Below are 26,470 nucleotides of genomic sequence, written 5' to 3' on the forward strand. Positions count from 1 at the left end.
CCTCAATTTTAGACCTTTTGCTGAATTATAGACTACTTGGCATGTGACGTCATTGCCCGGCAGTATGCACACAAATTATGGCAATTTCCATTGTTCTTTGCCCTGCAGTGTGGGTACGCATCATAGTTTGCTAAGGGCATGTGCATTTTAAATCGCTCACCACATTTCATATAGTACAAGAAAGCCATTGAACAGTGTAGCGGCTTGCTCAAGCATATCGATAGACAAGTCCCTTGCCTTTGTCGATAAAAAGTGATGTCAAGTGGTCTATAGACATTTCTGGTTGAACAATACAGTACAGATATATCTCAATTCCACCTATTTAGGTGAGTTGTGGTGTTTACTATTAGCCCTAACACCAGTAAAAACCACAAAATACCACGATGAAAAATTCATAACATGCATGCATCCCAGGGTCTGCGATGACGCAATCACCCGAAGTGTGATATGCTCACGGAATTGCTGGCGGGCAGCAATAACCTGTGCAGCTACCGGTCCGCGATCGTGTGCTTGGCATGCGGGGGGTTCGAATCCCGGGGGTGCCAAGTCAAAAATTCGGATCTTCTTTGACTTCCGATCCCAAAAAGCATGGGTCAGTGTTAGGGTTAAGCAAAACAGGTCTAGATAAATCCAAAGGACATACCATATCTTCCAGAGAGAGGGTGAGGACAAGTAAATAATTTTTGTCCTAATAATATTTTACAAACTCTTCTACAGCTACCTATTCTGTGTGTTTTAACTTGAATCTCCATTCTTAATTCAAACAAAAATGAAGTACTTATTCCTTACAATACATTCATCTCTTACTTCGATCATATTAACATGGGGGCATGTCCTTTTCGAGGATCATCTTGTTTTACCTATCAAAGAACTTCTGCACTTTTTTTGCACCACTTTATCATTTACATTGCACAAGCATGAAAGTGTGGTTCTGATTGGCTGATTAAATCAATCACACCATGAAACAAAGACAGCTATTATCATTGAGGTGCTATATATATTACAATTAAACATAAACCAATGGGGTGATAATAATCTTATAAATTAATGTGCAATGCATACCAAGTTGAACTCCTAGATGATGCGACATGCAAGGATTATTTATGTGATGATGCAATCTGAACCAACGAGGCTAAAGGTAGCAATTGACACTTTCGGTAAAACACAAAAGCCTTTGCTGGCAGACCTGTAAATGAGCTCACAACTTTGAAATGTGCAGTAATGATGTTCCTAAAATGATGTGCACATTGGCATGGCGTCAAATGACGATATCTTAGGTCTATTCACAAAAGCTTATGGGATTTACCGAAAAGGTCAATTATGAAATTCAGACATTGACAAGATTAGGGAACAAAATACCAATTAAATAAAATTTGGATATGAATGCATAACATCACATCCGAGTACATGTATGCAACTGATTACAATGATTTCAGCAATACTATGTTTGGTTAATAAATTTCATGATGATGACGATGATGATGAAAACTCACTTTTCAAAATAGCCACCTTTGGCCGAAATAAATCAGATCATGTCCCATAACAAATCATGATGATGGAAATGGAGATACACATGCAACCCATGAAACAATCAAAGAGAGAATTGTATTACATTGACACTTACTCCATCAGTGATGTGTTCTAGAAGATAATCCAAGTTTTCAAGATATGTGATCTACATGTATGATAACAACAGGTACATGGTAAACATCTCAAAAAAAGTAATTACCCCCTTGAAATAATGGCCATTATTCAAAAACTGCCTGTTGTATTACAAATCTGTCAAATGCATTGGAAGCAGAATTTATTTCTGAACATTCTGGCACCTCATTTGATACGATAGCCCAGAAAACAATAAAACACAATGATTTGAAACTTGCACTTACAACAATACAAAAACACTGGGATATCATTACACAGATTTCCTTCCATTATACTGAATACAAATCAATAGAATTTACTGCAACTTTCAAATCTTAGGTTACATTGATTTAAATGTACGCTGTGATGTCAATATTTAGTCAATTGCTATAAATGAGGTGTCAAAATAGGCAGAAATAAATTCTGCTTCCAACAAATTTTACAGATTTGTAATACAATAGCAAGTTTTTGAATAATGGCCATTATTTAAAGGGGGGTAATTACTTTTTTGAGATGTTTATTACATGTCTTATAGAGGATTGGGTATGAGACATAGTTGATCTACATGTATATTGTTTTTGAATCTAAAATTGGTGAATCAAGGCTCAAACTGAAATGTTCCATGATAGCTAGCTATCAGTGTCAGCTACATTTATGAAAAGAACAAATATTACAATTCTTATTAGAGAATTGGACATGAGAGTTGACCTATTGTTTCTGAATCTATAGGAATTTTGTACAGGAAAATATAGAGTTAAAAAATACAGGAAAAATAAGAAATACATGGCCGCTTGAAGCCCTGTCATTATTATAGATGAGGAGGTTTTGAAACTGGGCTCAATTTTGACATAGGAGATTTTGATTTCAAAGCTCAAATACACATAGGAAGCATTCAAACACATTTTTGCCTGACAAATCCATTCGAAAAGTACTACTTTAGCTTTCGCCATCTGGGCTGACGGCTTGATCACAAGTGACTTGGTCCACTGCTTTTCCCGCAAACCGGCTTGTGATCAAGCTGTCAGCCCAGATGGCGAAAGCTAAAGTAGTGAGTACTTTTTCAATGGATTTGTCAGGCAAAAATGTTTGAATTATTCATCTACAATCCTACAAATGCATCTATTTACATATAGGAAGCATTTGCTGCCAAGCGACAATAATTGCCTAGCTTTCTCACCTGTGGTGGTGGGCATTTTGCTTGATATCTACTGAGTTGTACATTGAGTCTATGGATGATTCACAGCTATAGAGGTATTTGCTACCCTTTATTTGCCTAGTTTTCTCACCTGTGGTGGTGGGCATTTTGCTTGATATCTACTGAGTTGTACATTGAGCTTATGGATGATTCACAGCTATAGAGGTATTTGCTACCCTTTATTTGACTAGTTTTCTCACCTGTGGTGGTGGGCATTTTGCTTTATACTGAGTTGTACAATGAGTTTATGGATGATTCACAGCTATAGAGGTATTTGCTACCCTTTATTTGACTAGTTTTCTCACCTGTGGTGGTGGGCATTTTGCTTGATATCTACTGAGTTGTACATTGAGCTTATGGATGATTCACAGCTATAGAGGTATTTGCTACCCTTTATTTGACTAGTTTTCTCACCTGTGGTGGTGGGCATTTTGCTTGATATCTACTGAGTTGTACGTTGAGTTTATGGATGATATTTTTCAGTTGCTCATTTTCTTCTATGACCTCTTCTGCCTGCTGCTGTAAGGCTCTATTGGATAAACCTGGTGAGAAAGAATGAAAGGCAATTTGGACAATGGTATTTGCCTATTGCACGGTTCCGCCATATGCGAGGAGAGCCTCGAACTGGCAATAGGCATGAAAGGAAGTATTACGTGACTTTACGCAATGTTATATGACTGGTTCAATTCCCATTCATGCATGCTGCCAGATCGAGGCTCTCCTTGCATATGGCGGAACCGTGCGATGGGTGAATGGACTGAAGATTCAATTTTAATTTTTTTTAATACAAACTCAACTAAACATTGTGGTGAATCACAGAGATTGAGGGTTTGAAAAAGTTCACAGTCAGTCACATATGAAACATGGAGGGCGTTGAGCTGCAGCAACAAGTTGGCAAATACGCCTTTGATGTATGGGGGACTGCGACAACAATTTCCTGTTTTTATCTCTCGACCCAAGGGCTAAGAGTGAAATTGTTATACTGATTATTGGGAGTTGGGCTTCTTTATCTATGCCCGTGTTCACGGGGCATAGATATTGTATTTGTTGTGTTTAGTCTTCGGCTTCTCCTTATCTATGCCCGTGCAACGGGGCATAGATATTGTATTTGTTGTGTTTAGTCTTCGGCTTCTCCTTCTCTATGCCCGTGGAACGGTGGGTTAGTTATTGTCTTTGTTCTGTTTAGTCTTCTCCTTCTCCTCCTTATCTATGCCCGTGGAACGTGGCATAGATATTGTATTGTTGTGTTTAGTCTTCTCCTTCTCCTCCTCCTTCTTCTTCTTCTCAAGATCACTTTTTGCACCCCTCTAGCTCAAGAACCAAAGTAGCCTCGGGGCCCAAACTTGGTATACTGATGGCCCATGACCCTCAGCATCATCCTAGGGTACCCCGACCCCAGAGGTCAAAGGTCATGGGCTACAGTGGGCAATATGTGTAAAATTTCAAACCGCTCTAGCTCAAGAACTACAGCGCCCTCAGGGTTCATACTTAGTATAATGATGGCCCATGACCTCTAAAAGTAACTTTTGGTAGCCACGACCCCAGAGGTCAAAGGTCACAGGCTACAGGGAGCAATATGTGTAATTTTTTTTAACCGCTTTAGCTAAAGAACTATAGCACCCTCAGGGTTCATGCTTGGTACAATGATGGCCCATGACCCTTAGATATTTCCTGAATTAACATCAACCCCAGAGGTCAAAGGTCATGGGCTACAGGGAGCAACATGTGTAAAATTTCAAACAGCTCTAGTTCAAGAACTACAGCGCCCTCATGGTTCATACTTGGTACAATGATGGCCCATGACCCTAGATGTATTCTGTGGTAGCCGCAACCCCAGAGGTCAAAGTTCAAAGGCTTTAAAAAAACAAACTAGGTACAACCTATTAACACAGTGTAGCACAATAGGTAGCGTTTTGTCAGCTACCTGTGTTTGCAATGATAACGGCCCGAATCGTACGTCAAGGAAATTGATCACTTGACAAAAATTCCCTTAAAAGGGATGTGTAGGCATTTTGATATTGGTGCCTTGGACCACCTCAAAAGGCTGTCATTGTGGGACATGGCATATGGTTGGTTAATGAGTGTTAGGAGGGTTAAGGGTTGTCACGGTTTGTAAGGGGATGACCAAGGGGGTGGTCACCAGTTTTTTTAGATTTGGCGCCCAATTGGGTGCTTTTTTATTTTAAGTGCTATGAGGATGATACTTATATCAATTAAAGCTTATAAATAGGGCTTCCACATAATGGTCACCAACTTTTGGATTTGGCGCCCAATTGGGCGCTTTTTTATTTAAGGTGCTATGAGGATAATACTTATATCAATTAAAGTTTATAACAAGGGCTTCCACATGGTGGTCACCAACTTTTTATTTTAGGTGCTATGATAATGATACTTATATCATTTAAAGCTTATACCAAGAGGTATAAGTTTTCGTTTTGTGAATAGGGGAAGGGGGGTTGGGTGTGGTCACGGGCATAGATATTCGTGTTTGGTCAAACACAACTGTGGTTTCTAGTTCTTCTTCTTCTTCTCAAGATCACTTTTTGCACCCCTCTAGCTCAAGAACCAAAGCAGCCTCTGGGCCCAAACTTGGTATACTGATGGCCCATGGCCCTTAGCATCATCCTAGAGTACCTCGACCCCAGAGGTCAAAGGTCATGGGCTACAGGGGGCAATATGTGTAAAATTTCAAACAGCTCTAGCTCAAGAACTACAGCGCCCTCAGGGTTCATACTTAGTATAATGATGGCCCATGACCTCTAGAAGTAACTTATGGTAGCCACGACCCCAGAGGTCAAAGGTCACAGGCTACAGGGAGCAATATGTGTAATATTTAAAACCGCTTTAGCTAAAGAACTATAGCACCCTCAGGGTTCATGCTTGGTACAATGATGGCCCATGACCCTTAGATATTTCCTGAATTAACATCGACCCCAGAGGTCAAAGGTCATGGGCTACAGGGAGCAATATGTGTAAAATTTCAAACAGCTCTAGCTCAAGAACTACAGCGCCCTCAGGGTTCATACTTGGTACAATGATGGCCCATGACCCTAGATGTATTCTATGGTAGCCACAACCCCAGAGGTCAATTTCAAAGGCTTTAAAAAGCAAACTAGGTACAACCTATTAACACAGTGTAGAGTGTAACGCAATAGGTAGCGTTTTGTTAGCTACCTGTGTTTGCAATGATAACGGCCCGAATCGTACGTCAAGGAAATTGATCACTTAACAAAAATATCCTTAAAAGGGAATGTGTAGGCATTTTGATATTGGTGCCTTGGACCACCTCAAAAGGCTGTCATTGTGGGACATGGAGTATGGTTGGTTAATGGGTGTTAGGAGGGTTAAGGGTTGTCACGGTTTGTAAGGGGGGTGACCAAGGGGGTGGTCACCAGTTTTTTTAGATTTGGCGCCCAATTGGGCGCTTTTTTAAATATTTTAAGTGCTATGAGGATGATTCTTATATCAATTAAAGCTTATAAAAAGGGCTTCCATATAATGGTCACCAACTTTTGGATTTGGCGCCCAATTGGGAGCTTTTATATTTAAGGTGCTATGGGGATAATACTTATATCAATTAAAGTTTATAACAAGGGCTTCCACATGGTGGTCACCAACTTTTGATTTGGCGCCCAATTGGTATTTTTAATTTTAGGTGCTATGAGGATGATTGATACTTATATCAATTAAAGTTTATAACAAGGGCTTTCACATGTTGGTCAGTAACTTTTGCATGGGGAGTGCTTGGTTAAGGGGTGGGGTCACGGGCATAGATATTCGTGTTTGCTCAAACACAAGTGGTTTCTAGTTATCTATGCCCGTGGAACGGTGGCATAGATATTGTATTTGTTCTGTTTAGTCTTCTCCTTCTCCTTCTTCTTCTTCTTCTTCTTCTTCTTCTCAAGATCACTTTTTTTTTTCCTCTAGCTCAAGAACCAAAGTAGCCTCGGGGCCCAAACTTGGTATAGTGATGGCCCGTGACCCCTAGCATCATCCTAGGGTACCCCGACCCCAGAGGTCAAAGGTCGTGGGCTACAGGGGGCAATATGTGTAAAATTTCAAACGGCTCTAGCTCAAGAACTATAGCGCCCTCAGGGTTCATACTTAGTATAATGTTGGCCCATGACACCTAGATGTAACTTAATGTAACCTCGACCCCAGAGGTCAAAGGTCACATGCTACAGGGGCAATATGTGTAAATTTTTAAAACTGCTCTAGCTCAAGAACTATAGCGCCCTCAGGGTTCATACTTGGTACAATGATGACCCATGACCCTTAGATATTTCCTGCGGTAACATCAGCCCCAGAGGTCAAAGGTCATGGGCTACAGTGAGCAATATGTGTAAAATTTCAAACAGCTGTAGCTCAAGAACTACAGCGCCCTCAGGGTTCATATTTGGTACAATGATGACCCATGACCCTTGATGTATTCTATATTAGCCGCATCCCCCAGAGGTCAAAGTCTAAAGACTTTAAAAAGCAAAATTGGTACGACATATTAACACAGTGTAGCGCAATAGGTAGTATTTTGTTAGCTTCCTGTGTTTGCAATGATAACGGTCTGAATCGTACGTCAAGAAAACTGATCACTTGACAAAAATTCCCTTAAAAGGGAATGTGTAGGCATTTTGATTTTGATTCCTTGGACCACTTGAAAAGGTTTTCATGATGGGACAAGGGGGGTGCTTGGTTAAGGGGTGGGGTCACGGGCATAGATATTCGTGTTTGGTCAAACACAAGTGGTTTCTAGTTCTTCTTCTTCTTCTTCTCAAGATCACTTTTTGCACTCCTCTAGCTCAAGAACCAAAGTAGCCTCGGGGCCCAAACTTGGTATAGTGATGGCCCGTGAACCCTAGCATCATCCTAGGGTACCCCCGACCCCAGAGGTCAAAGGTCGTGGGCTACAGGGGACAATATGTATAAAATTTCAAACGGCTCTAGCTCAAGAACTATAGCGCCCTCAGGGTTCATACTTAGTATAGTGATGGCCCATGACCCCTAGATGTAACTTAATGTAGCCTCGACCCCAGAGGTCGAAGGTCTGACAGGCTACAGGGGGCAATATGTGTAAATTTTAAAACTGCTCTAGCTCAAGAACTATAGCGCCCTCAGGGTTCATGCTTGGTACAATGATGACCCATGACCCTTAGATATTTCCTGCAGTAATATCGACCCAGAGGTCAAAGGTCATGGGCTACAGTGAGCAATATGTGTAAAATTTCAAACAGCTGTAGCTCAAGAACTACAGCGCCCTCAGGGTTCATATTTGGTACAATGATGACCCATGACCCTTGATGTATTCTATATTAGCCACATCCCCCAGAGGTCAAAGTTTAAAGACTTTAAAAAGCTAAATTGGTACGACATATTAACACAGTGTAGCGCAATAGGTAGTATTTTGTTAGCTACCTGTGTTTGCAATGATAACGGTCTGAATCGTACGTCAAGAAAACTGATCACTTGACAAAAACTCCCTTAAAAGGGAATGTGTAGGCATTTTGATTTTGGTTCCTTGGACCACTTCAAAAGGTTTTCATGATGGGACAAGGGGGGTGCTTGGTTAAGGGGTGGGGTCACGGGCATAGATATTCGTGTTTGGTCAAACACAACTGTGGTTTCTAGTTCTCCTTCTCCTCCTTCTCCTCCTTCTCAAGATCAGTCCTTTGCACTCCTCTAGCTTAAGAACTAAAGTAGCCTCGCGGCCCATACTTGGTACAATGATGGCCCATGACCCCTAGATACATCCTAGGGTACCCCCGACCCCAAAGGTCAAAGGTCATGGGCTACAGGGGGCAATATGTGTAAAATTTCAAACAGCTCTAGCTCAACTACTATAGCGCCCTCAGGGTTCATACTTGGTACAATGATGGCCTATGTCCCTAGAAGTATGCTATGCTAGCCGCAACCCCAGCGGTCAAAGTTCATATGCTTTAAAAAGCAAAATAGAGTACGACCGTTAACACAGTGTATCGCAATAGGTAGCATTTTGGTAGCTACCTGTATTTGCAATGATGAAGGCTTCAAATATCGTCAAGGCATACAATGGGGTTAAGAGGTTAACCGCTTAAAGGGACACAATGTTTTGGGATTAAAGGGTATTCTCCAGTCTGGTGGTGTTTCAGAGAGAGTAAGGGTCTGATGGAGTATAAGAGAGAGTGATGGCTTGGTAGGGTATTAGAGAGAGTTTGGGCCAGCCTGGTGGTGTTTTAGAGCGAGTGAGTGTCTGGTGGATTATAAGAGAGAGTGAGGGTCTGGTGATGTATTAGAGAGAGTGTGCGCCAATCTGGGGGTGTTTTAGAGCTAGTGAGTGTCTGGTGGAGTATAAGAGAGAGATGGCTGGGTGGGGTATTAGAGAGAGTTTGGGTCAGCCTGGTGGTGTTTTAGAGCGAGTGAGTGTCTGGTGGAGTATAAGAGAGAGTGAGGGTCTTGTAGGGTATTAGAAAGAGTGTGTGCCAGTCTGGTGGTGTTTTAGAGCTAGTGAGTGTCTGGTGGAGTATAAGAGAGTGATGGCTTGGTGGGGTATTAGAGAGAGTTTGGGTCAGCCTGGTGGTGTTTTAGAGCGAGTGAGTGTCTGGTGGGGTATAAGAGAGAGGGTCTGGTGGTGTATTAGAGAGAATGTGGTCCAGTCTGGTGGTGTTTTAGAGAGATTGATGGTCTGATGAGGTATAAGAGAGAGTGAAGGCTTGGTAGGGTATTAGAGAGAGTATGGGTCAGCCTGGTGGTGTTTTAGAGAGAATGAGTGTATAGTGGAGTATAAGAGAGAGTGAAGGCTTAGTGGGGTATTAGAGAGAGTATGGGTCAGCCTGTTGGTGTTTTAGAGCGTGTGAGTGTCTGGTGGAGTATAAGAGAGAGTGGGGTCTGGTGGGGCATTAGAGAGAGTATGGGTCAGCCTGATGGTGTTTCAGAGCGAGTGAGTGTCTGGTGGAGTATAAGAGAGAGTGAGGGTCTGGTGGGGTATTAGAGAGAGTGTGGTCCAGTCTGGTGGTGTTTTAGGCGAGTGAGTGTCTGGTGGAGTATAAGAGAGTGATGGTCTGGTGGGGTGTTAGAGAGAGTGTGGGCCACGGGCATAGATATTCGTGTTTGGTCAAACACAACTGTGGTTTCTAGTTCTCCTTCTTCTCCTTCTCAAGATCAGTCCTTTGCACCCCTCTAGCTCAGGAACTAAAGTAGCCCCTGGGCCCATACTTGGTACAATGATGGCCCATGACCCCTAGATACATCCTAGGGTACCCCCGACCCCAAAGGTCAAAGGTCATGGGCTACAGGGGGCAATATGTGTAAAATTTCAAACAGCTCTAGCTCAACTACTATAGCGCCCTCAGGGTTCATACTTGGTACAATGATGGCCTATGACCCTAGAAGTATGCTATGCTAGCCGCAACCCCAGAGGTCAAAGTTCATATGCTTTAAAAAGCAAAATAGGTACAACCGGTTAACACAGTGTATCGCAATAGGTAGCATTTTGGTAGCTACCTGTATTTGCAATGATGAAGGCTTCAAATATCGTCAAGGCGTACAATGGGGTTAAGAGGTTAACCGCTTAAAGGGACACAATGTTTTGGGATTGAAGGGGTATTCTCCAGTCTGGTGGTGTTTCAGAGAGAGTGAGGGTCTGATGGAGTATAAGAGAGAGTGAATGTTTGGTGGGGTATTAGAGAGAGTTTGGGCCAGCCTGGTGGTGTTTTAGAGCGAGTGAGTGTCTGGTGGATTATAAGAGAGAGTGAGGGTCTGGTGAGGTATTAGAGAGAGTGTGCGCCAATCTGGGGTGTTTTAGAGCTAGTGAGTGTCTGGTGGAGTATAAGAGCGAGTGATGGCTGGGTGGGGTATTAGAGAGAGTTGGGGTCAGCCTGGTGGTGTTTTAGAGCGAGTGAGTGTCTGGTGGAGTATAAGAGAGAGTGAAGGCTTGGTGGGGTATTAGAGAGAGTATGGGTCAGCCTGTTGGTGTTTTAGAGCGAGTGAGTGTCTGGTGGAGTATAAGAGAGTGAAGGCTTGGTGGGGTATTAGAGAGAGTATGGGTCAGCCTGTTGGTGTTTTAGAGCGAGTGTCTGGTGGAGTATAAGAGAGAGTGATGGCTGGGTGGGGTATTAGAGAGAGTTTGGGTCAGCCTGGTGGTGTTTTAGAGCGAGTGAGTGTCTGGTGGCGTATAAGAGAGAGTGAGGGTCTTGTGGGGTATTAGAAAGAGTGTGTGTGCCAGTCTGGTGGTGTTTTAGAGCTAGTGAGTGTCTGGTGGAGTATAAGAGAGAGTGATGGCTTGGTGGGGTATTAGAGAGAGTTTGGGTCAGCCTGGTGGTGTTTTAGAGCGAGTGAGTGTCTGGTGGCGTATAAGAGAGAGGGTCTGGTGGGGTATTAGAGAATGTGGTCCAGTCTGGTGGTGTTTTAGAGAGATTGATGGTCTGATGAGGTATAAGAGAGAGTGAAGGCTTGGTAGGGTATTAGAGAGAGTATGGGTCAGCCTGGTGGTGTTTTAGAGAGAATGAGTGTATAGTGGAGTATAAGAGAGAGTGAAGGCTTAGTGGGGTATTAGAGAGAGTATGGGTCAGCCTGTTGGTGTTTTAGGCGTGTGAGTGTCTGGTGGAGTATAAGAGAGAGTGGGGGTCTGGTGGGGCATTAGAGAGAGTATGGGTCAGCCTGATGGTGTTTTAGAGCGAGTGAGTGTCTGGTGGAGTATAAGAGAGAGTGAGGGTCTGGTGGGGTATTAGAGAGTGTGGTCCAGTCTGGTGGTGTTTTAGAGCGAGTGAGTGTCTGGTGGAGTATAAGAGAGTGATGGTCTGGTGGGGTGTTAGAGAGAGTGTGGGCCACGGGCATAGATATTCGTGTTTGGTCAAACACAACTGTGGTTTCTAGTTCTCCTTCTTCTCCTCCTTCTCAAGATCAGTCCTTTGCACCCCTCTAGCTCAGGAACTAAAGTAGCCCCTGGGCCCATACTTGGTACAATGATGGCCCATGACCCCTAGATACATCCTAGGGTACACCCGACCCCAAAGGTCAAAGGTCATGGGCTACAGGGGGCAATATGTGTAAAATTTCAAACAGCTCTAGCTCAACTACTATAGCGCCCTCAGGGTTCATACTTGGAACAATGATGGCCTATGACCCTAGAAGTATGCTATGCTAGCCGCAACCCCAGAGGTCAAAGTTCATATGCTTTAAAAAGCAAACTAGAATGCGACCGGTTAACACAGTGTATACATAATAGGTAGCATTTTGGTAGCTACCTGTATTTGCAATGATGAAGGCTTCAAATATACGTCAAGACGTACAATGGGGTTAAGAGGTTAACCGCTTAAAGGGACACAATGTTTTGGGATTAAAGGGGTATTCCCCAGTCTGGTGGTGTTTCAGAGAGAGTGAGGGTCTGATGGAGTATAAGAGAGAGTGATGGCTTGGTGGGGTATTAGAGAGAGTTGGGCCAGCCTGGTGGTGTTTTAGAGCGAGTGAGTGTCTGGTGCATTATAAGAGAGAGTGAGGGTCTGGTGAGGTATTAAAGAGAGTGTGCGCCAATCTGGGGGTGTTTTAGAGCTAGTGAGTGTCTGGTGGAGTATAAGAGAGAGTGATGGCTGGGTGGGGTATTAGAGAGAGTTGGGGTCAGCCTGGTGGTGTTTTAGAGCGAGTGAGTGTCTGGTGGAGTATAAGAGAGAGTGAAGGCTTGGTGGGTATTAGAGAGAGTATGGGTTAGCCTGTTGGTGTTTTAGAGCGAGTGAGTGTCTGGTGGAGTATAAGAGAGAGTGATGGCTGGGTGGGGTATTAGAGAGAGTTTGGGTCAGCCTGGTGGTGTTTTAGAGCGAGTGAGTGTCTGGTGGCGTATAAGAGAGAGTGAGGGTCTGGTGGGGTATTAGAAAGAGTGTGTGCCAGTCTGGTGGTGTTTTAGAGCTAGTGAGTGTCTGGTGGAGTATAAGAGAGAGTGATGGCTTGGTGAGCTATTAGAGAGTTTGGGTCAGCCTGGTGGTGTTTTAGAGCGAGTGAGTGTCTGGTGGAGTATAAGAGAGAGTGAAGGCTTGGTGGGTATTAGAGAGAGTATGGGTTAGCCTGTTGGTGTTTTAGAGCGAGTGAGTGTCTGGTGGAGTATAAGAGAGAGTGATGGCTGGGTGGGGTATTAGAGAGAATTTGGGTCAGCCTGGTGGTGTTTTAGAGCGAGTGAGTGTCTGGTGGCGTATAAGAGAGAGTGAGGGTCTGGTGGGGTATTAGAAAGAGTGTGTGCCAGTCTGGTGGTGTTTTAGAGCTAGTGAGTGTCTGGTGGAGTATAAGAGAGAGTGATGGCTTGGTGAGCTATTAGAGAGTTTGGGTCAGCCTGGTGGTGTTTTAGAGCGAGTGAGTGTCTGGTGGAGTATAAGAGGGAGGGTCTGGTGGGGTATTAGAGAGATTGTGGTCCAGTCTGGTGGTGTTTTAGAGAGATTGATGGTCTGATGAGGTATAAGAGAGAGTGAAGGCTTGGCAGGGTATTAGAGAGAGTATGGGTCAGCCTGGTGGTGTTTTAGAGAGAGTGAGTGTATAGTGGAGTATAAGAGAGAGAAGGGCGTGGTGGGGTATTAGAGAGAGTATGGGTCAGCCTGTTGGTGTTTTAGAGCGTGTGAGTGTCTGGTGGAGTATAAGAGAGAGTGGGGGTCTGGTGGGGAATTAGAGAGTATGGGTCAGCCTGATGGTGTTTTAGAGCGAGTGAGTGTCTGGTGGAGTATAAGAGAGAGTGAGGGTCTGGTGGGGTATTAGAGAGTGTGTGGGCCAGTGTGGTGGTGTGTTTTAGAGCGAGTGAGTGTCTGGTGGAGTATAAGAGAGTGATGGTCTGGTGGGGTGTTAGAGAGAGTGTGGGCCACGGGCATAGATATTCGTGTTTGGTCAAACACAACTGTGGTTTCTAGTTGTTCCTTCTATTTCTTGCTAGTTTTTCTTCTTTTTAACTGCATGGGCCAGCATCAGTAGCGTAGCCAGCGGTGGGGCAGGTGGGGCAGAGTGCCCCTCCTGACAAAAATGTAAGAAAAAAGTGCCCCTCTGACAAAAAATGACAGAGAAAATCAGAAGGGCAAAGGAAAAGAAAAAGGGCAAGGAGCCCCTTTTCTAGCAAAATTCAGAGCCAAAATAGTGTAAAATACAAATTTTTCCGCGCTTCGCGTGCACATTGTAACGATAAAGCCCTTTTCAGCCGGATAATGGGCGAAAATAGTGTAAAATATCATTTTTACAATTTTTTTCGTCTGTGCCCCCCGAAATTTAATTTTGCCCCCCCCTGACAATGAAAGCTGGCTACGCCCCTGGCCAGCATGTTTTTTACAGGCTATAGTTAGCATGCATTTTGCATAGGTCTGAACCATGGATTTTCAATGGACTCAAGTGTTTGTCCCCTACAGACCAACCTAGGTAAACAAACGAGAATCATATTATTATTGCACGATTTATTAGTTACAGCATGGGGAGATGCACTAATCACAATGTACACTCAGAAGTTCCAAAACAACATGTACACAATTTAATAGTGTGCCAACTGATATTTGAGAGTTAGGATAAAAAGGGGTCTTTATAAAGTAGACAAAGTATAGGACTTGAATTAATAATTTGTGATACTTCTGGCGAGATGTCACAAGACAATTCTCGAAATGGAGCGAAATAAAATATACTGATATTAAAAATTTGATTTGATTGATATTATTTTTATTGCCAATTCGTGGCCCGTGGGCCAAATTACATACAATAAATTACAATATAAAAATACACATATAAAACAATCAGAATTAAATATTTAGGCAAAAAATTGCACATGATAAGACACACACAAAAATATACAATTTGAATTACATTATTTAAGAAAATTGCTGTAAGGCCCGCTGATTACGAGCTGATCAAAGTATAGTCTGAATAAACTGTCTGATGTTCTATGGTACATCAGCATGATCAGTGCTCAAAGACTCAATAAGATGGGCCCTTGGGCCAAAAGCCAGTGAACATCCCTACAGGCCCATCAATACACTGCCTTGCATGATGCCCATGAAATTTTGTCACTAATAGTCAACTAAATACCGACTTCAACATCATCAATGGAATTACCTGTCATTGATTTGAGAGACTTTAGATTTTAGTGTAAGAAATGTATCAGTACATGCTACATTAAAATTTTAGTGAACATTGATGAGGGCCCCATTCACTACTTGCACGGTTCTACCATTATGCACAATGTGCAAGGAGAGCCTTGAACTGCGAACTGGCAGCACACATGAATAAGAAGCGAACCAGTCATATTACATTGTGTGTAACATTTGTAATTATTCCTTTCATGTGATCATCAGTAGTGCATAGATTTCAAACCAAAGGGCCCAAATTGCCCTTGAAGATGTCGACTTATTTCGAGCACTGCTCATGATACTTACCAGTTTCGTCTTTGATTGATGTTGACAGTTGTTTTAATGAGTGGTTTTCATGGTGTAACTGATCATTTACTTCTCTTATAACTTGGTTTTCTTTGCGGAACTTCTCGCATTTCTTGACTACCTCGTCTAATTTTGCAGAATACTCCGCTGTGAAAAGAGTATAAAATAAAGATTTGAAAATCACATAAAACAGAGCAGACAGTATAATTGCGACCAACAATTTGTCCTAAGAAAGATATTGCAGGGAAAATTTCCAAATGAATACAAATGTGACTGCAAATATAGTGTAGTCACCTCACTCCAGATGTACTTGGCTTTGTTTTTATTGCAGAGAATTCTGCTGTGAAATAATTAAAAAGATTTAATACATACATAAAATATAAGTCAGTCAATTACAACTCTGACAAACGATTTGCATTTGAACACTTTGAAATATATTGCACAGTGTAATTTTGTACAATGCAAGTATAAATGTGTAGGTTTTTTATGCTCACAAATATGGATACAAATTCCATTTAAAATCCACACTACCCCTGTGGAAGATTTTGGAAATATCATCCACAGGGGTAGTATGAATTTCAAATGGAATGAACATGTTAGGCAGTTCCATTTGAATTTCATACATCCTCTGAGAAATATTCAACCTGAATCTTCCACAGCGGGAGGGTGAATTTCAAATGGAGCTACTAATGTGTTCATTTCATTTGAAATTCATACTCCCCCTGTAGCAGATATTTCTAAATTTTTCCACAGGGGTAGTGTGGATTTTAAATGGAACAGCCCAATCAGTGTTTTCCGTTTTTCTGATCATAACAACAATATGGGCCTACGATCCTCAAAAGTTACATGGGCTGCTAGAAGAGATCAGGCTGGTAAAATATTCCAATCTTTTCCATCTTTGCTATTAATTCAGCAGATTTATATCCCAACTAGAAAGTTTCCCCAGTCATGATTGATCCTCAGTCAGACTTATATCATAGCTACCTTCTTGCAGTTCATTTTCCCTCATTTTCATCTGTAGACTCTGCTGCAATTGCTTGATTTCCTTTTTACCCTGAGTTGGCGATGTCGTCTTATGTGCTGGAGACAACGATGCTTGGACGCTCTGTAATTTCCCTAGAGTCTGTGTTTGCTGTTGTAGTGTTTCTAGAAGTTGTTGTCGTTCTTTCTGCACCAAATCCAGTTCTTGTTCAAGTCTGAGATTGGTTAACCTTAGGTAGTCTTCTTCTGTGTTGGAAGCATGTGAGGTACTAGTGCCTGGTCTCTGTGAGTAGTCATGAGATTCTGATGGGATAAGCAAGCACAAAAACCAACAAGAAATTAATATGTGACAAAATATAAATTCTGCAACATCATGAACAAATTCAGGCCATGTGATCATTCTCTTGCTAACTCTATTTTGGGAAAATGAATTAAGGACATACATATACATATACATACAAAAGTTTCTTAGGACGCAATTCGCCAAAGCAACATTGCGTTTACAAAAATAACATGAGCAAAATACATAAGCAATAACAACCAGAAAGTCAGAACAAGTGTGTTTTTAAGAGTTTCTTGAAAGTGATTGTAGATGAGGCTCCCCTGATGTGTTGTGGTAGACCATTCCATGCTTTGGCAGCAACAACAGGAAACCTGTGTTCTCCAGCAACAGAGTTGAATCTGTCAATTGCAAGACGTGAAGGATCATTTGAAGATCTGAGTGGGCGAGCAGTAACATAATAAGAGAACATTTGAGCAATATAAGCAGGTGATTGATCATGAAGTGCCTTGTACACAAGAAGCAAGATCTTAAAAGTTACTCTGTGTGCCACAGGAAGCCAGTGCAGTTTTGATATTAATGGCGCAGCTTCAGTTCGACGACCAACAGCATATATAACACGCGCTGCACTGTTCTGTAGGCGTTGCAAACGGCTCATATTCTTAGATGACAGGCGAGTATAAAGCGCGTTGCAGTAATCAAGGCGTGAAATGACCAAAGCACGAACTGTGTGATGACATGTGTCTGAATCAATAAATCTCCGGATTCGCCAGATATTTCTGATGTGGAATAAAATACAGCGGCGAAGGTTGTCAATGTGAGAATTAAGTGACATTGTGCTATCAAAATAGACACCAAGGTTTCTGACGACTGTAGATGGCGTGATCTTTGATGAACCAATAGTGAGTTCAATGTCAGCTAACTGAAGATGCCTGATGTTGTAGGCAGAACCAGCGACAAAAAACTCGGTTTTAGCATCATTGAGTTTCAAATAGTTCACAGTTAACCAGGCTTTGATTTCTGATATGCAACTTGAGATTTTGTCAAGAGCATTTTGCTTGTCACCAGGAATCCGGGGATTAAAAGATAAGTATAATTGACAGTCATCTGCATAAATGTGGTAGTTGATTCCATGTTTCTGAACAATGTCACCTATCGGAACAGTGTATGCAGAAAGAGAGGGGACCCAGGACCGATCCTTGGGGTACGCCAAAATCCATTGAAACAGGGTCAGAGAGTTGACCATTTATGCTGACCTGAGAAGTCCAACCCTTAAGGTAAGATTGCACCCATTTACATGCAGAACCAGTGATAGCAAAACGATTCTGTAAGCGGTTCAGAATGATTGCATGGTCCACCGTATCAAACGCTGAACTTAGATCCAGGAGTACCACAAAGGTAACTCTCTTTGAGTCGATGTGATTGATGATGTCGTCGCTCACTTTGATCAAAGCACTTTCTGTGCTATGCTTTGGGCGATACGCAGACTGCATCGGGTCAGAGAGGTTGTTGCTATCCATGTGATCAACTAATTGGGAGGAAGCACATTTCTCAATCAACTTAGCAGTGAAATTCAAATTGCTGACAGGCCTGTAGTTTTTTAAGTCATCTCTATCCAAAGATGGCTTTTTTAGCAGTGGCTTCACAATTGCCTTGTGTGCCAGAGTTGGAAATTCACCTGTCTGTAATGAAACATTTACTATGGTAGTAAGGGCAGTTAGATTGATGTCCACAAACTGCTTCATAAGCCAAGTTGGTTGAGGATCTAGCACAGAAGAAGCATTGGATGCCTTTGCGATTACTCTGCGGATCTCGTCAGTGGTCATGTGGCGAAACTGGGAGAGAACTTCGCAAGACCCAGGGCAACTGTCAACAAACTGAGAGGGGGTCGACATTTCCACATGAAGATTCAAGTTCTTTGCGAATCTTATAGATTTTACTCTTGAAAAACTGGGCAAATTTATTTCCCAGGTCTTTAGGGTCATTGTGGACAGGCAAGGGTTTAACATTGCTGTTTAGGAGACTGTTCACAGTTTGAAAAACAGTCTTTGTGTTTGCTCCCGAAAGTCTATCAGAGTAATAGAACTGTTTAGCTTCGACAATACATTTAGTGACATTATTTCTGGCAGTCACATACTCTTGGCGGTCGGACTCAAATCGTGACTTACGCCATTTTCTTTCTACTCTATGGCGGTCTTGACGAGCAGTGTGGATGGTTTGATTATACCATGGTTGACGGTTTCTAATAGTCCGGGTTCGGGATTCAGATGGAGCATATTCATCAAGGCAATCAGATACAGTTCCATTGTACCAATTGTACAGCTCACCAGGGTTATTAACATTTGGAATAGGGTTCAGGTGATCAGTTAAAGCCTGTGAAAATGCTGCACCATCAATGCTCTTATAATTTCTTAGAGTTTGTGTGACACGCTGGGGTACCGGTTTTGCTAAGTTTAGTTTAAAATGGACACAGTGATGCCATGTTAAAGGATTTTCATGCACTGAAAAGTCTTGGATGAAGTTTTCATCAGGGCAGCATAGCACATGATCAAGAATGTGGCCTCTTTGCCTGGATCAGAGGTCGGAAGAGCGTTGTGGAGTGGCAGAGGGTAGGTCGCTGTGGTCGCCGTATCATTAAAAAAATCTTGTTCATCCCAGTACACATTAAAGTCACCTGCTAGTAGCAGTTGTCCTGGGAATAACACAACATCATCCATAAAACTATCAAATTCGACTATGAAGTCAGATTGCCGAAAACCATTTATTGGTGATGGAGGGGGTCGATATATGACAACTAGGTTAAGGAGACCGACATTGTCAGTAATGCAGGCAAATTCGAAAAAGGTAGTAGAGATTGTGGTTGGTCTCAAGCGAAGCTGGAGTTGACTCTTGAACAAAACGGCTATGCCACCGCATCTACCTGATGGTCTTGGTATGTTCAAAAATGAGTAACCCGGTGGTGTACATTCGCCTATGACAACATGATCGTCATTATACAACCAGGATTCGGTCACAAGCATGATATCTATATCATGTTGCAGTACATATTCAGTAAATTCTACAGTTTTATTTCGCAGGGATTGTAGGTTCCAAAGGCAGACATCGAGTTGCGTTGGTACTGCATCAGATCTTGGTAACTGCTTTAAGTTTGATAAGTTTACTCCATGGGCAGGATGAGTATTTTGATTTCTTGATATTCTGCTGGTGATGATGGTAGGAATAGGATGCTGTTGCTTACTGAAAGCACGATATCCCCTTCTTGTAGGTTCAACACTACAGATGTTCAGATTTCTTAGTGTTCTATACACATTTATTGGTACTCTACAAGTAGGACTACCACTAGAAGGCTGTAGGTTTAAAAGTTCCTCTCTGCTATAACATAAAGGATTCATATTGATCATGTTGATGATATTGATCAATATGTATAAAATAGCCAAAGTTCTCAATAGCAAATTGGCCATGAGTGAAGAGCAAGGTGTAAAAAATATCCAATCCACTGAAAAATCAATTGGCACTGGAAATTACACACTGTGTATATAAAATGGCAAAACACTGTGTTTTCAGTTTAGCTTGATTCCAATGTGATGGAAAATGTTCCCCAAACAGCCAAAACAAGCAGTGAAATGGCAAAATATCCAGTCAGTTATTGTCACAACACTAATAACAAACACTTGTCAAGTTTTCAAGATGAAATTCAAGCTAGATCAGCAAGAATTTAGTATAATTTGGAGAGCTGATGAGTAGTGCAACCTTCTGGCGCAACAATCAATTCTGGCGCAACATTGAATATGTGCTTCCTAGGTTTTTCTGCCAGAAGTCAGGTTTAAAATTCCTTCCCGCTAGGTAGCCTAATATAGCGGGGAGGCTCAGAGGAGCTTTCAGAGTTATGAGGGGGCTTCATGGCTAAAATCGGCAAAAAAAATGGCTGATTTTACATGATCTTTAACAAAGTGCGGGCGCTTCAGCTCCCTGTGCAAGTGCAAGTGATCAAGCTTTCTGCAAATTTGTTTCTGATTTCATCAGTCAAGCTTTCATCAGATGTGTCTCTGACATCATCAGGACTGATAGTCGCATCTGATGAAATGGCTTACACAGAGACTGGCTACGCCAACACTATGATAACCGATGACATACTCATAAGAATACTATAACTTATGATTCCGGTCGAGAAGCCTATCTATTGTACTTTTTTTTTTTTTTTTGACGTCGTTTTTTTCACATTTCAATTATCATGAGTTGCTTTGCACCAGAAAAGTTGGTGATTTTGTGTCTTTCTTTGTTATTTTCTGTTTCTTCCCTGTAATGTACACAAATAACCACCCAAAACAACCAATCAATTTATAATTAATAATACATTTATAATGAGAAGAATTATAAGAAGAATACAAATGAGTCACTACACTGTTTTTATTGTCAGATTTCAATTTTATAATACCAGCACTATACCATAATGATAATACTCTAATAATTGTCTGTCAAATGTACTCTAAAAGTGGAAATTTTTGTGGTACATGAATTTTCACGCTTTTCACGGACAACACAGCTACCGCGAAAATAAAAACATGCGAATATGTCCTTTTAATAATATAGGTCTATGTAAGAAAATTCAAAATCGCGAAATTAAAAACAAGCGAAATAGTTCAAAATCGGCAAAGAGCGAAAAATTACACACACAAAAATTACCACTTTTTCCAAATTACAATTAGTCCATTAGATATGTATACAGTTGCAATTATTGAAAGTACATCTGTTTCTATAGCACATTGCGGAACTGTTTTGTTCAGTTATCACACCCTGTAAGTGTTTATTATTATTAATATTATTATCTTGTATTTATTTAAAGTGTTTGATACTTTGATCAGTTCGTAATCGGCGGGAATTGTTACGCTTTTACCACTATGACGAAACGTAGACCCACGCTAAAAAGGATATAATTGATCTATCTTTTCTATATTTTGCGTGTTGAAGAGAGTAAACAAAGTATAGGACTTCAAATAGTCATTTGTAATACTTCTGACGAGATGTCACAAGACATAAAATATATTGATATTAATCCGCGATGTTATAAGGCCCGCCAATTACGAGCTGATCAAACTATAAATTTGGCATTTTATAATTTTATATAATCATGTTTGTGTGGGTTTGTATATTCAATTGAGTGAGGTGTGGGTGTATATGCGTGTGTTTTACTGTGTTGCATATTTTGAGGGAAATTTGTCCATAAAAGTGAACCAAAATGACGTAACACTTGATGACCATGAAAATATTTGTGAGGGGTGAGTGTAGGCATGTTATTTGGGTGGTACACGATGCATGAAGGGGTGGATGTGTGCATATATAAGTTCTCTGTGGCCATGTGTGTTAATTACAATCAATATATCTTCATTGGTTTAGTTTTTATCATTATCCCTCTTTTAGTTTTTATATTTGATTGTCAAACTTTGCACAGTAATTTTATATATTTTTGAATTTTAAATTATTGCTTTCATATGTATTTTATAGTGTTCCCAGTGCACAATGTATACCATGTGACTTCCACTTTATTACTGGCCTGCCCTGGTAATATGACTAAAATAAATAACTAAATTGAAAAAGCTTATACATGTATTTGAAAAAAAAAACCTTCAGGATTGGATTAAGAATTTCCTTTCTCTGAATCTAAATGTTGACAGTAAAATTAATTTATTGGAGGTGGCTCTCCATCTTAATTTTGTTTCTGTCTATAGGTCTAAGCCATCATGGTTATAACCCTTTTAGCTATATGGTTGTGTCCCATCAGGACACAAGTGTGTTTTAACATGAGAGCCTGTAAAACAAATTTGTAGGAAACAGATAACTGCCCAGAGGTAAGATTCAACTACTTCCTACATTCTATCAGTGGCGTAAATTTCTTTTTGACATTGGGGGGATAGGGGTTGGAAAACATTTCTTGAAGTATAGTGAATCCAGAACCTTTAGGCGACCAAATAAGTTTATGGTACAAATGCGCGCAAACAGCCTGCAAACTTTTTTGCCATATTGAAGCTAAAATTATGAAATATAGTGCAAAAGTGGAATATAATCGAGCAAAGCGCGCAAAATTTGGCATTTTGAGGACTAAAATGGCTAAATATGAGGTTAATTGTCAGAAACCCACAAACAGGCGTAAACACTGGAGGAGGGGGGGGGGTGATTGTATGGACCATACCATATTGGTGGGTTTATCCCACCTCCCCATTCCCCCATGCCCTATATTTTATCAACATTACATCCTATGATCCTGGCATAACATAATAGATAGCACAATCATAGGCTTTGATATACTGAATCACGCAGTAATGTGATTCAATGCGTAAAGCGCTCCACAGACTCCGAGTATTACGTACAATATTGTATGCAACATATCTCGTTATTTAATCTATTGCCATTCTATTTCCAGTAATGTTTCAGTTCTAACGAATGTTTGATGACGAAAAATCAATAATATGTTACATATAATATCTAGTAGAAATATATTATCGATTTTACGTCATCAAACATTCGTTAGAACTTAAACATTACTGTAAATAGAATGGCAACAGATTAAACAACGTAGATATGTTGCATACAATATTTTATGTACAATAAAAAGTCTGAATACTGCTTAATGCACCATATGCTATAGACGAATCCAACGAGCCAAGTCATGGTCAGGATTTGGTTGGCCATATTTGGGTACCCGCATGCACCAAACAGGTGTTGTGAGTACCCAATTGGGTGGATTAAACCTGCTTAAAATTTGATGTTACATTCTTTTGTGTTGTAAACTGTCATCATTCTTTTGTCTACGTGTTACACGGGTGATAGAATGCAGTTTATAATACCCTTCAAGGCCGCATCATCCCACATTTTAGGTGGGATAGTTGGGTACCTGTTGCGGCTTAATGGCTGCCATTCAGGAGCAGGAATGGTATAAAATTGGATCGATTGAGCCCATATTTATTGGTCGTCCAATATTTTAAAAACTCATAGCGAGACCAATAAATATCGGGCGTAAAGCATCCAATTTTATCATTATTATGTGTTGGATCCAATATTTTCACACACTTGGATTCATCAAAACATAATAATGCGTGACATTGGATTCGTCTATAGCCAATTATTATAATATATGTGACCCGTTCTGACAAAAGCAGGAACAAGTCACATTTTTGACATTTCATGATTTGAATAAAAATATAAGCACTAGACAATACGCTTTAAAATGATACCAAAACTTTTCAAGATATGGATAATTTTGTAAATGATACCTTGATATTTGCCAAATTGCTATTCTGTAATGGGCTAATTAGTTTCCTGCCTTACGCAGGAATGAATAGGGATTATCACAGTTCAACTGTTATTTATTGATTAAATAACCCTCTTTTTAATAAGTACTTCCAAGGATTTGAAAGTCCACTAAGTCTCACAGTCAAATACCATGAATTTACGAATTCCAAAATTTAATTTTTTTATAGGAATGTCATCTTTGAAAGCCTATAACTCAAAAAATGTCTGGCGACTTGTTCCAGGTTTTGTTGGAGCTGGTCATTATACAGTTTACATAAAAATTATGGGAAAAACAGACACTGCAGAAATTCCCAGTCTTGTCTACATATGGCACGGCACAGGGTTGTTTTTGGAATAAAGCTTCTGAAAGGTACAAATCTCTATTATATATACACAAGGGTTAAAAATTTCAGAATAAGGAAAAACAAAGACTTTGTTATTGGTAGAGTTCAAAGACTTTGTTGGTCTTAATATTAACAGAATTGGTGTTGGCAAATTCATTAGAGATGGTTTCAAGATGGTTGTAGAGGAGAAATAGATATTTGTCCACTTTGTAAATGATGAACTGGACATAAGATATATGCAAACAAAGACTACTTTCCCTGCATATTAACATCCAAAAAATAGGGAGGATTCAAACAAAAAATAGGGAGGTTTTCAAAATTACATGCAACTTCAATGGCATAAAACTTGCCAGAAATACATGTAGGGAGGTTGCCAAATTTGGGTGTCAAAATGGACACAAATATTTACAAAAATAGGGAGTCTCCCTTTCCCTCTAAAATAGGGAGGGTTGGCATCTCTGCATTTAGTAATGCAAAAATGTGATTGTTGTGTTGCCCTTAAATATGACAAATCAGGATGACTGGTAATTTGGTTACTTATTTTCAAACCTTCCTTTTTAAAAATAAAGTTTAAAAAAATTAAATAATGCTTCTTCTGTGAGAGACATCATTTTGATTACTGGATAATTCTTAGACAATCAATTTAAGACTAGTCTTTCAAATTATAAAACATTCGTTTTAAAGTGGAAAACATTTAGATTTTCAATATATCTGTAAAAATCATCGTTCCAGAATTTTTTTTTTTCAGGATTCAGGGTCAGTCGGTGAGGGCAACACATTTTTTTTTCCTAATAGCGGAGAGTGGGGAGTGTTTTCTCCCTAGGGGCAGGTTCGCCCACCCCTTGATTCTCAGCACTACGGCTATTGTGTAATTTAGTGATGGCAAAATTAGGTGATATTATATGTCATTATAAACTTCTCATATTAGCTACACGACATATAGGAACGTGTTCATCGAACTGCAGCCAAAAGAAAAAAATTGCACGAAAACGTAAATTTTTCTTGCATTAATGATGTAGTGTTAGGGCTCATATTGAAATACCCTACCACATTTTCACACAGAAAAAAGGCAGGATTCCCCTCGCTAAGCGCGCCTTAGGAAAGCTCGGTCAGGAAAGCGCGCTCCTAATTTAAGTCAGTGAAGTGGCTAATTGTAGTGTTATAATCACACAGGATTTTAACAAAAGAAGGCTAGCATAGGAAAGCTGCAGGATGGCGCACACCTTCCTGTGTAAGGGAATTTCAAAAAGAGCCCTTATCATCAATACATAAATGCAGATGGTTTTAATGGAAATATCTATTAGAAACATATGGGATTTGTCAGAGATTTAATGCAGTTATAAACTCGGCATTCAATTTGAATTTTGCATACCCTGGGGAAAATACAAAGATGTGCACAAGGGGCATGTTCGCCCCTTTGAGGATGGGGCATGTTCGCCCTATATTTCCAAACTGGTGGGCAGACCTGTCCCATCAGCGTATTATGCAAAATATTGATAATTATACCATTAAACAAGGTAAAACTACTGAAAAGCATGTTGTTTAAAGTTATGTGGTATCAATATTACTCATACCACCATTTATATCCTAATCCATAATCCCCCCGAAGTTGTAAAAAAATTACATTTAAGTTCACTTTAGACCCCTACATTTTACCCTGACCCCTACCCCTGCAATAAATTTAGTAACTCCTCAGAAGATAATGAATGCCTCTTGCTAAATGTTTGTATTGAATATGTTATTGTTATGCAATGTTTTAACCTTGTTTTGATTTAGGGTGAACTTCTCTACCATATGGGCGAACCTGCCCCAACATGGGGCAAGTTCGCCACTTTGCAAAAAAAAAATTGTTTGCTCTATCCTGTTGCTATTGTAAGACCTATAGTTCTGAGATTTGGTCGTATATAGCCAAGACATAGGGCTTTCGCATGGGCTAATCAGGTCATCCCTAACCTTAAAATTGACATCGCTAGGCTGGTCAGAAAATAATAGGGGCAAACACTCCACGCTCTCCCCTACCTGTCAACTGACACAAGCAACACTTTACCAATAATGGTGTCAGTTTCACCATGCATTAAATTTCCTTTGATGACCATAATTTGATTTGCCTAAATTGTAACATATTTAGCTTTTTTTTTTAATGAAAATGTAGGTATATACTCCTGCCATCAAACCATTTGAAATTAGGCCTACTAATACTCGTCTTAGAGTTATTTAAACCCAAGCCCAGAGGTTCTTCATGTTTTGGCTAATATACTGGCATTCCAAAACAAAAACAGTGAAAGTGAAAATAATCTAATTGTGGGATCCAGATACCCTGATATAAATGTGGCCGGAAGTATCTTCCATTGGCACTACAGATTTAAGCTTTAGGTGACAAAAAAAATAA

The 26,470-nt window shown here is 40.6% G+C and overlaps 1 protein-coding gene across 1 annotated transcript in view; it reads right to left on the reverse strand.

Moving 5' to 3' along the window:
* Positions 1-26,470, reverse strand: part of LOC140172518 (uncharacterized) — an 87,280-nt gene that overhangs the window by 5,938 nt on the left and 54,872 nt on the right. Inside the window, exons 8-11 of the mRNA XM_072195664.1 lie at positions 16,174-16,473; positions 15,190-15,336; positions 3,251-3,378; positions 1,625-1,675 (exon numbers count right to left, since the gene is read on the reverse strand). Coding sequence (XP_072051765.1) covers positions 1,625-1,675; positions 3,251-3,378; positions 15,190-15,336; positions 16,174-16,473 — 626 coding nt within the window. The remainder of the gene's footprint in view (positions 1-1,624; positions 1,676-3,250; positions 3,379-15,189; positions 15,337-16,173; positions 16,474-26,470) is intronic.

Source organism: Amphiura filiformis, chromosome 16, assembly GCF_039555335.1.
Source record: "Amphiura filiformis chromosome 16, Afil_fr2py, whole genome shotgun sequence".
Lineage (NCBI taxonomy): Eukaryota > Metazoa > Echinodermata > Ophiuroidea > Amphilepidida > Amphiuridae > Amphiura > Amphiura filiformis.